The 12996-nt window shown below is 34.0% G+C and overlaps 1 protein-coding gene across 2 annotated transcripts in view; it reads left to right on the top strand.

The window, feature by feature from the left end:
* Positions 1–12996, top strand: part of LOC140447912 (probable cytochrome P450 6a14) — a 72248-nt gene that overhangs the window by 23171 nt on the left and 36081 nt on the right. The window contains exon 4 of one of the 2 annotated variants that reach the window (XM_072540835.1): positions 2241–2945. The exons of the other annotated variant lie outside the window; for it this stretch is intronic. Coding sequence (XP_072396936.1) covers positions 2241–2407 — 167 coding nt within the window. The 3' untranslated portion in view covers positions 2408–2945. Of the gene's footprint in view, positions 1–2240; positions 2946–12996 lie in introns of those variants that run through there. 2 annotated transcript variants of the gene reach the window in all.

Below are 12996 nucleotides of genomic sequence, written 5' to 3'. Positions count from 1 at the left end.
TCCTTTTGATAATTTAAAAAATGTAGTTTTTTAGAAGTTAGGTAAAACCAGATCTTCATTAACAACCCTCAGAACTTTCGCTATTGTGGGTATCTCATTTCGAAACAAGAATTGATGGATTATTCTTCTTATAGCTTCTCTGTCAAATTCATCCAGCGAGTTAACAATACTTTTACGATGCTCAACTGATTTTGGTGTCGACAATGTTCCCGTAATTTCATATTCATGAACCACATTGCGTACTCTACGGCTACACACGCCTACAATAGATAAAAAGTAACAATATTTGGTAAATAAAGTAAAAATGCGCACTCTAAAATAAATAATGTTGAAACAATATCAGTACCTATCTGCTACTCTAATAGAAATCGCACTTTTCGACATTGAAGGATTCTCCTGCATTTGCGTTTTAAATACATTTATGATCATTTCCTTCATTTTAATGTCAAAATGTTCCTTTACTGGTCTTTTTTTAGGTGGTTTAGGTGAGCGTTAAATCAATATCAACGAGTTCATCGGCTGTATCAGCGCTTGACATTTTTATTATATTTATCTTGAATAATTTAATCTAGGTACTTAGTTGATTGATAGAATGTCAAAATAGCCTAGGGAAAAATAATATGTATTATAATAAAAGCAGCATCATCCAAAAAAAATTGCGGTAAAGTTATCAAACTGCATTCTGTATACTTTTTCAAGTCCAAAAAAATTCCATTCACTCACGATAAAACCTCCCCAAAGAACAGCTTGGATTGACATGACATTTGGCATAACATAAATAACATGTTAAATAAAAAAAGGTTTATTGTGCCAATGTGTGTTTTTGCCCTAGGGATGAGTTTCACTTATTCTCAGGGGTATAAAAACATACTTACAAAATAAGTCAGGAATTGGATAAACTGACTAATTCTAAGTAACCTTTATTCTACAGAGTTTTTTCACTGAGTCAATACTTTTCGAGTTTGCGAGTGAATATGTTCATTTTTCAACAACAAAAAAACAAGGTTTTTAGACGGTTTTTGCAGTTTTCAAAACTTTTTTCAAGATTTTATCGAAAAAAATATTCTTAGCAAAAATATAGCTTATAAAACAGAAAAAAAAATAGTGTACATATAAAGCCAGAAGGACATTTGTAGCTAATGAAAAGTAGGTTCTTATTCGTTAAATTCCAAATCGAATATTTCAACGTGAAAGAACAAAAAAAACAAGCACTTTCCTTGACAGCGAGTTTTCCCCGAAAAGTGCTTGATTTTTTGGTATTTCTTATTGAAATTATTCGATTTGAAATTTGAATTACTTTTCATTAGCTACAACTCTGCTTTTACTGAGTTTACAGACTTCATATAAGTATAAGTACATCATTTTTTAAACCTTTTTATAAGCTATAGTTTTGCTAAAAATATGTTTTTTGATAAAATAACTACTTTTTGAGCTATTTGCGAAAAACCGTAAAAAACGTGGTTTTTTATTGAAAATGATTATATTCACTCGCAAATAACTTGATAAGTATTGACTTTGTTTAAAAACTGTATATAATAAAAATTGCTAAAAATTAGTCAGTTTATTCAATTCTGGACTTATTTTGAACGCATGTTTTTCCACGCCTGAGAAGGAGTGAAACCCAACCCCGTGCCAAAAGCACACATTAGCGCAATATCATTTTTTTTCTTTGACGCTAGCTATGTATATGCCAAATTTCATGTAAATCCAAGAGGTTCTTTAATATTTACAGCAAAAACCGTGAATAAATGGACTAAAAACGAAATAAAACTTTTCGAAACATCAATAAATTAAAATATTGGTTTCTCTTACCTTTATTCAAGTGGTTACCGCAAGCTATTTTTATTTTTGAATAGCAAATACTTTGTTTTTGGATACTTAAAGTTCACTACACACTGTTAAACTTATTAATAAACACTTAAACCAAACTCAAAAAAATAACACGACCAGTAAATAACTTAACAATAACATATAACACACAATATATTAACTTAAAAACCAACACGCTACAATTTGAATTTAAACAGACTGGCAAGTTTGGATCTGTAAAATGGGAATCCGTGTGGTTTAAGGCAATAAATTATATTTAGTAGCCTCTTTAGGAATAAGAGGGCGAATATCAACACGTACGTTTGTTTACAGTTGGGAATTTGCTGAACGAATGTACTTTAAAATCCTATATCAAAGAAATATTATTGCACATTTTCTTTATTTAATAAAATATTTCTTTATTTTTTTAGGTGCTCGCCTTGGATTAATGCAAACCAAAGTCGGATTAATCACATTTATTAATAATTTTCAAGTAGACGTGCACCCAAAAACCAAACTTCCTGTAAAATACATTTCCCAACGATTTATTCTATCAATGGAAGGTGGTATATGGTTGTCAATTTCTAAGCTTAAATAATACTTTTACACATGGGAAAGGAATAATGTGTGCAGCTGTGTATTTTTAAACAAGGCACAAAGTAATTCGAGAGATTTTAAGTAAACAAATTCATAGAACCTTCCTTTAGTGTGATTTTCTGCAAAACTAAGCTGAAAATCCATGGTAAATTAAACGGACATACCATTTTTCATTAAAGTAACCACATGTACTTTTTTAATTGCGTTAAAATGCATGATTAAATTTATTAGATCGATGTTTATTCTTAATCTCAGGTTAATAACCATTATTTGTTTGTTATTTCCATAAATCACAAAGCGTAGTTTGCTACTTCTTTTAAGGCTTTTTTATTTAGATTTATGTACTAAGTGGAGGTCATTAATAACAAATCAGCTACGAAATATGTTAACACCGAAGATATGATTTTTATAAATTATTAGATATATTTTATAAATTATACATTTTATAAATTATTAGATATAATTTGTTATACGTATATTTCTAATATTTTACATAAGGTTATTATACTTGGTGTATAGTTTTAAATAAACGAAAAATAGAATTAGGATAGAAGTTTATTTTTATCTTTAACCCTTTCATGGATGTGAGCAAATTAAATGGTTTTAAACAATTCTCTTTGAGTGGTTAACAATTATATAACTATTAATGATTCATAGTGTCAAAAAAATTGCCCCTTTCCCTATTTTATTAGGGTAGTGGGAATAATACTTCCACTGTCCATACGCAAAAAATGTACATTAAAAAAAGAAACATGATAAACTAATTTTAGTTTAAATCATGAATGTGCTGCGTGTGTGAGTCCATTTCAAATAGGTATAAGAAATAAAATAAGACTTTTAAGAACAATCAATTTATTTTTACTACCAAAATGACCGGTTTCGCTTTCTACACTTTGCAAAGCATCTTTAGGTCAAACAGTACAAAGTAAATTAAATGCTGAAATTATAAAAAGCCCATATTAGGGTGCTGTCTTATAAAGATAACGATCAAAAAGGGTTATAGTAATTATGCCAATATTACATGTCTGTGTTTATTAATATGCATAAAATTGATTAAGCAGACAAAGTAAAAACCCACAAATTGTTAAGAGATAATCTATTGAATTGTAATAAATTAGTAACAAACAAAATACTACTTACAAGCCTGTACAAGAATTTTTAGTTAGTGATTCGTGATACATAGTTCAAACTATCCTGTATTGCTGATGATGGGTGATCTTCGGTTAATATTGTAACTGTCTGATAATTAACGAGGAAGTTTCTTGAGGGGAGAGATGTTAACAAATAAAATTTTCATTACCTTTCTACGAGTAAGAGAACCTAGTAGTATCTACATTTTTTATAAAATAAATAAGCACGCCCATCCTGTATGAATACCTTGCAACTTTCTACTTTAAAATAGTATAAAATACTGTGCTAATAATATACAAACATAATTTTACATCTCGTCTACCTCCCACTGTATTATGGGTATTTCGCTATTTTTAGCCCGTCAGATAAAGCTTACTTGAGATAATGAATAGGCGCCATCTAGTGCCCTTTAAAGAAATAGGACAGACAATTTCATTGTAAAGTATTTTCCACCTAAGAAGACCGCTTTGCAATTAAATGCTGGTAACTTTATTACTAGCGGACCAGATAAGCGGCGATATATTTTACACTACCTTTATGAATAACATTTTACTGCTCTGTTATTTCAATCAGCACTGCTCAACAAGTTATCGCTTATTGGTTTTAATATTTTGCAATAGTACGAGTACGGAATATTTATTTAAACAGTGATTTTATTACATGTTAACTTCTTTTTTTTATTTCTTCTGACGTACCTATCGTGTAATGTACGTTTACCCAATAATCAAAGTTATGCCTTTACAAAAACATACTATTTAAAAAATAAGGAGTACCATTTGTCATAATAACTGTAATCTCCTTTATACACACAAAATTTGTTTAGTATTTCTTAAATTTACACAATCATTGAAAAATGATTCATTCCATTTAAAAATATCTTTCTGTTAACGACACTGTTATCGGCAAAATAAATCAAATTCAAACTTGTCATATTACACTTCTGTTTATCCTTAAAAATTAATTGGTGGTCGTGAGTTGTATTGGTGTTATTTAATAATTTAGCAAAATACATAATTAGCAAAAATCTTATTTAAAACATGCGAACGGTTTTTGCGATCACAATCAATGCAGTGTTTATCATTGTTTAGCATTGGCTGTTAAATAATTTGTGTTCGATTGTTTCATCTGTTGTACAACCTTCGTCCTTTTTAGGGTATAGTAGTTGTATATAAGTACCTATTTTTTTAAAGCAGTGTAGTGAAGCGGTACTTTAAAGTAAAATGAATAATTTAGGAGAAAATAAAATACAGTCGAAACGTAGAGTGTTATCTCCAGAAGAACGGCGTTTAGTTCTGAAAGTCAAAAGTTATTTCAATTAAAAAAAAAATAATATGGGTCCATTGATATCTGTTATGGCAGTTCAGAAACACAAATGCGATGCTTGTGGTATCTAAGAGAGGAGATTCCGAAGAATTAATAACATGAGTGAGGATAAAATAAATAAAGTAAGCAAGAGAAATCGTCGACATCCAAAAACTTTTAATTTGCACCAGTCAATTAAACTTGCAATTAAAAATATTATATATAATATGTATAAAGCCAAAGAACATGTAACAATTAGTGATGTGTTACAAAGGACAAGGAACGGTGTCATATTAGTTTAACAAGTTTGTGGAGAGTGCTGAAACATTTAGGTTTTCGATAAAAAGACAAATAAATAATAGACCAGTATTCTCGATTCAAAAGAAATTTGTTACTGACCAAATGGCTCTTACATACAACCATGAAGTTCTTCGACTTTCGTCCTACCATTGCCACTATAATGCAGTTGAGTTAGTTTGGGGTATAGCCAAAAATTTTTATAATAGACATGCATCCAAAACAACAGATGAAGCTAATGTTCTTAGTTTATGGAAAGAATCGCTAGAACATAGAAAGGCAGAATAATGGCAAAATTGTATTAGACATACAGAAGACATAATCGTTCAGTCTTATAGATGAGGTCCGGCCTCTAACTATTCGGATAGACAATTTAGATAGTGACGACTCTGATACTGAAATATCAGACAGTGAATAGGACAAATCGTTTGCTAAAAAGAAGTAACAAAAAAGTGTTTCGGGAATTCAATTTGAACTCTGTGGTGTGTTTTAGTTAAACGATAAAGTAGCTTCAGTCTAATTACTGGACTGCATACTCTCAATAGCTTTGGTATTAATTACTGGACTACACGTGTTTAAACCTTTTGTTTTGCTGAAAACTCGTAAGTGATTTAGTGCCAATTTGTTTTAAGGTTATATATAATACAGTGTCTGTAGAAAGTAAAGTCTTGGATATATTTTATTCAAATTTGGACATACCAGCAATATGGCAAGTATTTTCCAATTTTAATGTATGCAAAACCATTCGTATAATTTTCACTCTACGCAAAATAGAGACTTATGGAGACCTTGATAAACATTTGATGTCGACAAATAATTTCGAGTGTTCGAAATATTCCGTCCCACTTCTTCTAACACGCCCTGTATATACATATTATATTCATTATATTTGCCTTTGATACAGGAAAATCCCATATTGTTTCTGAACATAAAGTGCAGGAAATTAAATATTTTTACTTTTCAAGCGATCGGAAATAAATATTAACGCCCCACTGTTTGAGGCCCACTGATCATATCTTAATTGCATATCGGCCGTCATAGGGTAAAAGGACTTACGTAGGCCTGCTTCCATATAATTCAGAGTGCACGAGTCTTTGACTAATTAAAACGTTTTATTTATTTTTTTTTTTGGTACAGACATTAGTCATTCAACCAGATGCAATAGATTTTCTAATCAGACAAATACACAATCCTATACAATTAACCGCCGATATAGGAAGGGATATGTTGATTCATGCTGTAAAATTTAAACCAAATTCAATGTAACGCAACAATAAAAAGTACAGATTTTCTTATACAATTTATATACAAAATAGAATATATTATTTTATATTGTTAAAACCAGTAAATTAAGTATCTTTCATTACTACTTGTTCTGACTGATCTCCTTTATCAATTAATCGATAATCTATAATCTAAAAATCTTTGTACTTTTTGAATTGGCTTGTTTTGAAGCAAGTACTTTAATAAAATTTATTTATAAGTGTTTAATATATGTTATTAATAATAACACTACTTTATCTTTCTATTAAGTTTACCATAATACAAAATATTTTACAAATAGATAAACCTCAGATAATAAGCAAAAAGTTGGACAGATTCTATTCAAGCAATCAAGCAATTTGATTAAACCCAGCCTGTAAGAAATGTTCACCCCTATGAATTACGTTCGGGTGTAACAATTCATTGGAGCGAGGTGTGTTAACTCGAGTAAAAACAGGAGTCACCCCATTGCGCTCCAATGCTCCAGACCATCCCTTTTTCCCCTATAGCACTCTGATACGCGATAGGGTCACAACTATCATCCAAATGCTCTTTATGTGGAGGTCCTGGGTAATAGAACCCCAACATGGTTTTCTAACCGAATGCAAAAACTCAGGACAGCGCATTGTCGCTATAATCCTGTTATCATAATGTGGCTTATCCGCGAACTAAAATTGTTTACTTGGGCCTAAAGTCTTTGCTCTGAGCCCCGGCTCAGTTCGGCGACTTGGTGCTCAAAGGGTTGGGCCCTACGTGCCCGGGTTTTGGGGATTTTGTTAATTTTTTTGGTGGCTTGCGCCGGTTTTTATTAGTATGTTTTAGTTTTTTTGGTGGCCGAGGCCGGTTTTTTGTGTTTTTTGTAGTTTTTTTTTGTAGGTGCCCCTGAAACAAAAAATCGGAATTAGTGTAAAGTCCATATTATAACATTGAAAAATATATAAATATAAGACAATATAACAATATAGATTTTATTTTCTTTAAGGCAACCGGGCCCACTTTGTGTTTGACGATAGTCCTTGAGTGTTTTTTGAGCTACGAACTGTCTTCTATGTGCGTTGTTGCTATTTTGAAGTATTTTTTTTAGTGTTTTGTTTTCTCTCTGGTTTAATTCTCTCTCTGGTGTTATTGTTTTAGTCTACTATTTGTTGTTTTGGTCTTTTGTGCTTACATCTTAGGAAAGCGTCATATCTCATTATCTCTCTTAGTATGTGACTGGGGTCGTTCTCTATTTCTGCGAACTTTATCCTGGCTTTTTCTCTCATCGTGTCAGTCACTTTGATTTGTTGTAGTTCTCTAAAGAGCAATCTTTCTGCAACGTATCTTGGTACGTTGACTGCTTCTCTTAGGCTGTTGTTGTGTGCCGCTTGTATTTTCTTTTTTGACGTGTTGCATATCTGTCCCCAAGCAAGGGATGCATATGTTAGTATGGGCAAGATTATGCTATTTATTAGTCTTATCATTGTTTTTAGTCTAAGTTTGTTTTTTCTTCCTGTTAGTCATCTTATAGATGCTCTTGCCACGTTTGCTTTTTGTATTGTGGCTTCTACGTGTTTGTTGAATGTTAAGCCTTTGTCCAAGATTACTCCTTTTTTTTGCTTCGCTTTTCCACTCAATGGGATTGTCTTGCACAGTTACCTGTTCTTCTGGTTGCTGGTGCCTCTTTTTGAAAAGTGCAGCCTGTGTGTTATCGGATTTTATTGCTATTTTCCATTTTAAACTCCATTCTTCTATATCGTCTAGCGCTGTTACTAGGTTATTAACCGCTATATCTACGTTTCTATGTTTGGCCTCTATCGCTGTATCGTCGGTATAGAGGCTTAGTAGTGTACAGTACAGTAGAGGTGACGTGTAGACAGTACGTGTACAGTAGAGGTGACAGTACCGCTCCCTGTGGCACTCCAGCCGTCGGGTTCCCGAGCTCGGATAGGACTTGTCCTATCCAGACTCTGAAACGACGGTTACTCAAGTACGACGAGATCAGCCTTGTCATTGCTCCACTGTACCCGTATCCTCTCATTTTATATATCAGTCCTTTATGCCAGACTCTAACGAATGCCTTGCTTACATCTAGGAAAGCGGCTCCTGTGAATTGTTTATCGTTGAATCCAGCTGCTATGTACTCTGTTAGTCTGAGTACTTGTAGCTCACTGGAGTGTTCTGATCTAAAGCCGAATTGAGCTTCGGGTATTATCTCTAGTCTGTCTGTTTCAGCTTGAAGTCTACTGAGTATTATTCTCTCTACAATCTTACTGATTGCAGGTAGTAAGCTTATTGGCCTGTCTTTTCCGGGCTTTGGTAGCATTATGACATGGGCCTCTTTCCATCTGTTTGGGAATTTCTTGAATCTTAGCATGGCGTTTATAATGTTTGTTAGGTATACTTTAGCTCTCGCTGGTAAGTATTTTAAAGCCCTGTTTGATTTGGTCGGGGTCAGGTGCTTTTTTCGGCGAGCTGTTTTTGATTAATTCATTTATCTCCTCCGGTGATGTAGGACGGATGATTCGTTTGGATTTTCAGATCTTTCTCTCTTTGTCTTTCGACTTCTTCTATGAAGTCGATGTCCTCGTCTGGGTGGTAATTTAATGTACACTCTCTCTCGAGAGAGAGAGTACTCCTCATTACCTCTGCTTTTTCCTCTGTGGTGTATAAGGAAAATCCTGGATACTTCTTAATAATAGCTGGCATTTCAACGACAAATTAGGCATTAAGAAAGAAATAATATTAAAAACTTTTGAAAGCGAAGGCAAAAATGATAGAGGCAAATGACTATTAACTTTCCTTTTGAAAAACAAACTCTATCAAATGAACAGATTTTTAAAAAGAAAACTACAAAAGGTGGACGTGTGAAACTCTCTCTCTTGACGTTTCCCCATTACTAAAGATCGTGATTTCTTCCAATATTCCCAACAATTTTTCTCCATTGGTCTCTATCTTCAGCTGCTCTGAACGCGTCACAGAATGAGTTTCTAGCTGAATTCTTAATTTGGTTGGACCATCTAGTTGGTGATCGTCCTCTTGATCGTCTCCCCGGAAGGTTCCCAGAAACAATCAATCTCTCCAAATTATCTCGTCACCTCTGCGAAACACGTGACCAAAAAATTGTAGAATATGTTGCAGACATATTGTGGACAGCCTTTTTGTAATCTCGAGTTTGTTTAGAATAAGTCATAACAACATCTCTCTCTGTCTTGAATTGTTTTGAGAACTTCTGATCTAGTCGTACCGTTGCTATATTGGACTGGTACAGATTTTTAATAGGTGGCATGAGGTGCATCAGTGTGCCTATTTCTATTAAAATGGACCACAGATTTATCCAGCTTACACAATCAAATGCCTTTTGGTAGTAAACGAAGCATATAATAATAGGTACTTGAAATTCTCTAGAAGAGTTTACATCGACTACCAAGAGAACGACTTTTCACACCATGCTGAACACGGATGGCAAACTGCTAGAATCAACGGAAGATAAACTGAAAGAATGGGAAAACTATATTAAAATTCTTTTTCACGACATACGAGAAGAACCAAGATTGGAAAATAACAACGAAGGGCCAACAATTCTGAAATCTGAAATCATAAATGCAATTAATCATCTTAAAACAAATAAAAGCCCAGGTCCAGACGGAATATACCCAGAAACGTTAAAATTATTCAGCGAAGAAAATATCGAAATATTTGTCCTTTTATTCAATCGCATTTATGATACAGGCAAAATAGCCCAAGAGTGGCGGGAGTCAATATTCATCCCACTACCAAAAAAGCCAAACCCACAACACTGCAATGAGTTCCGTCTGATAAGCCTTATGAGTCATGCAGTAAAAGTCCTACTAAAAATCGTACATAATCGTATCTATAGAAAGTGCGAAACAATCATCGGAGACGATCAGTTTGGATTCAGAGCTGGCATCTGAACGAGGGAAGCCCTGTTCAGTTTACTAGTTCTCGCCCAAAAATGCTACGACCAACAGAAAGATATATTTATATGCTTTATAGACTTCGAAAAACCATTTGATAGAGGAAGACACGACCTACTATTAGAACGTTTGCAAGAAGTCGGTTTAGATGGAAAAGACATCAAATTCTTAAAAAACTTGTACTGGAACCAAAACGCCAGAGTTAGGATCGAAGGTTCCACATCCGCAGAAGTAGAAATTAGGAGGGGAGTTAGACAGGGATGTGTTCTGTCGCCACTGCTGTTTAATCTTTACTCCGAGTTTCTATTTAAAGAAGCATTGGAGGATTCCAAGGATGGAGTCAATGTGAATGGCGTAAATATCAACAGTATGAGATACGCCGATGATACAGTGTTAATTGCGGATTCCGACTTAGGTCTACAACGACTCATCGACAAGACCAACTCGACCTGTAAGCAATTTGGTATGAAAATAAACATTAAAAAAACCAAAGTGATGTCAATCCGAAAAAACCAAAACGTACCTCAACCTTGCACAATAAATGGGCACATTTTAGAACAGGTCAATAGATTTAAGTACCTGGGATATTGGATCGATAGCAGCCTAAATCCTGATCTAGAAATAAGATCGAGAATAGAACAGGCCAGAAAATCTTTCGAAAAAATAAAAAAACTGCTTTGTGATTCTCGAATAAAACTCGAAATTCGACTACGTTTATCAAAATGCTACATCTGGTCGACTCTTCTATATGCAGTTGAAACGTGGACCCTTAAAACATCAACCGTAAATAAATTGGAGGCCTTTGAAATGTGGATCTACCGGAGAATACTCAAAATTTCATGGACATCGCATACCTCAAACGAAGTAGTGCTGCATAGAATAGGCAAGGAAAGAGAACTTTTTAACACAGTAAAAGTTAGAAAAACATCATACCTAGGCCACATACTGAGAAATAATAAGTACCAATATGCCCAACTTATAGTGAAAGGAAAAATCGATGGAAAGAGAGGCCTAGGAAGGAAAAGACTATCGTGGCTCAAAAACATCCGACAATGAACAGGGCTAAATTTTAAACAGCTAATAAGAACAGCTGAAGATAGAGAAGAGTTTAAAATTGTAGTAGCCAACCTCCATTAAGGAGAGGGCACTTTAAGAAGACTTTTCAAGAACTTGTCTCAGGTTCAGGATTTGTTCCCATGTACCTTTACTCTTTACAAACCCCGCTTGTTGCTGAGGTATTTGGTAAGCAGATAGGTTTTTAATCTATTTTTGATGATATTTAACAAGATTTTAGTAGCATCTGTTATTAGTGAAAGTGTGCGGTAGTTTTCACATCAGGTAGTAGTTCTTTTTTGCGCATTTTTTTAATGATATGGCATTTAATATTACTATTAAGTGTCACCCTTCTATCACTAACCCCTATGTTTTTTAATAGCCACAATAGTAATTTACTCATTTTAACCCTGGTCGGTAACTGAACAATTACACTAGATTAGTTATCTACGCCAGGCGTCTACCGGTGTGACTTCTCTCCTAGTAAACAGTATAAAGTAGGGATAAGAACAAAACCGGTATCTTCTCTCTCTCACATAATAAGCCGTTTCTTATTATAAAAACTTTACCCAGTTGACGGCCATTATTATTGTTTATGCATCGATCGTAGTAGTTACATTTACAATTATCATTTTACCTTCTCATATAATTCTCAAGTAAACTTATTACTCATTTGCTGGGCCGAGCTTACTCAGCATGATTTTCTGAACAAAGCTCACCAGTTCAAAAACCACAATTCTTCTTCTTCTCGTAGCACTACAACCCGGGGTGGAATTTGGCTGACTGCACAACTTGCTTCCATCTTGAACGGTCGTCCATAATAGTTGGGTCAGTGGGAAGCCCCATTGTTCTTAGATCTGACCATATATTGTCTCCCCATCGCATTCGTGGATGTACTAAGGACCTTCTACCTGTGGGGGCTTCCTCCCATATTAACTTGGCAAGGCGATTATTAGTGAGTCTATGGATATGGCCAGCCCATCTTTGACGTTGAGATTTAGTCTCTTGGACTATATCGCTCGCTCTATACATCTGCTTGACCTTAGCATTTGTTCTCATTCGGTATTGGTTGCTATTAATATCGTGATAAGGCCCAAAGATTCTTCTGAGGATTTTCCTCTCAAAACATTTAAGTTTTCTTTCAGTTGTTTTGGTCAGGGTCCACGTCTCACACCCATACATGAGCACCGGTCTAATCACCGTTTTATGTATTCTAATTTTTGATGTTCGTGTTAGGCTTTTAGATTTAATAATAATATTGTGAAGGCTGCACATACATCTGTTTGCTGCCTGAATTCTTCCTTTATTCTCTTTCGCGATATCGTTATCTGCAGTGATTGTTGCTCCGAGATATTTAAAACTCTCCACTCTTTCAAAGTTATATGGGTCTATTGTAACAAAAAACCATAATTGGACCATAAAGAAATGATAGAGGCATACAACCAAATAGAACGAGCTGCACAAAATAGTGGTCTTAAAATCAATCAGACCAAAACAAAATATATGCAGGTAAGTAAAAACGCAGAAATAAGACAGCCACAAAATGTAACAATAGGAGAATACAACATAGAGGGCATAAAAAACTTTATTTACTTGGGATCCCTAGTCACGTCTGATAATAACGTTACGG

This window comes from Diabrotica undecimpunctata, chromosome 8 (genome assembly GCF_040954645.1).
Source record: "Diabrotica undecimpunctata isolate CICGRU chromosome 8, icDiaUnde3, whole genome shotgun sequence".
Taxonomy (NCBI): Eukaryota; Metazoa; Arthropoda; class Insecta; order Coleoptera; family Chrysomelidae; genus Diabrotica; species Diabrotica undecimpunctata.
Note: the sequence above shows the minus strand (reverse complement) of the source record. Positions and strands in the feature narration are given on the sequence as shown.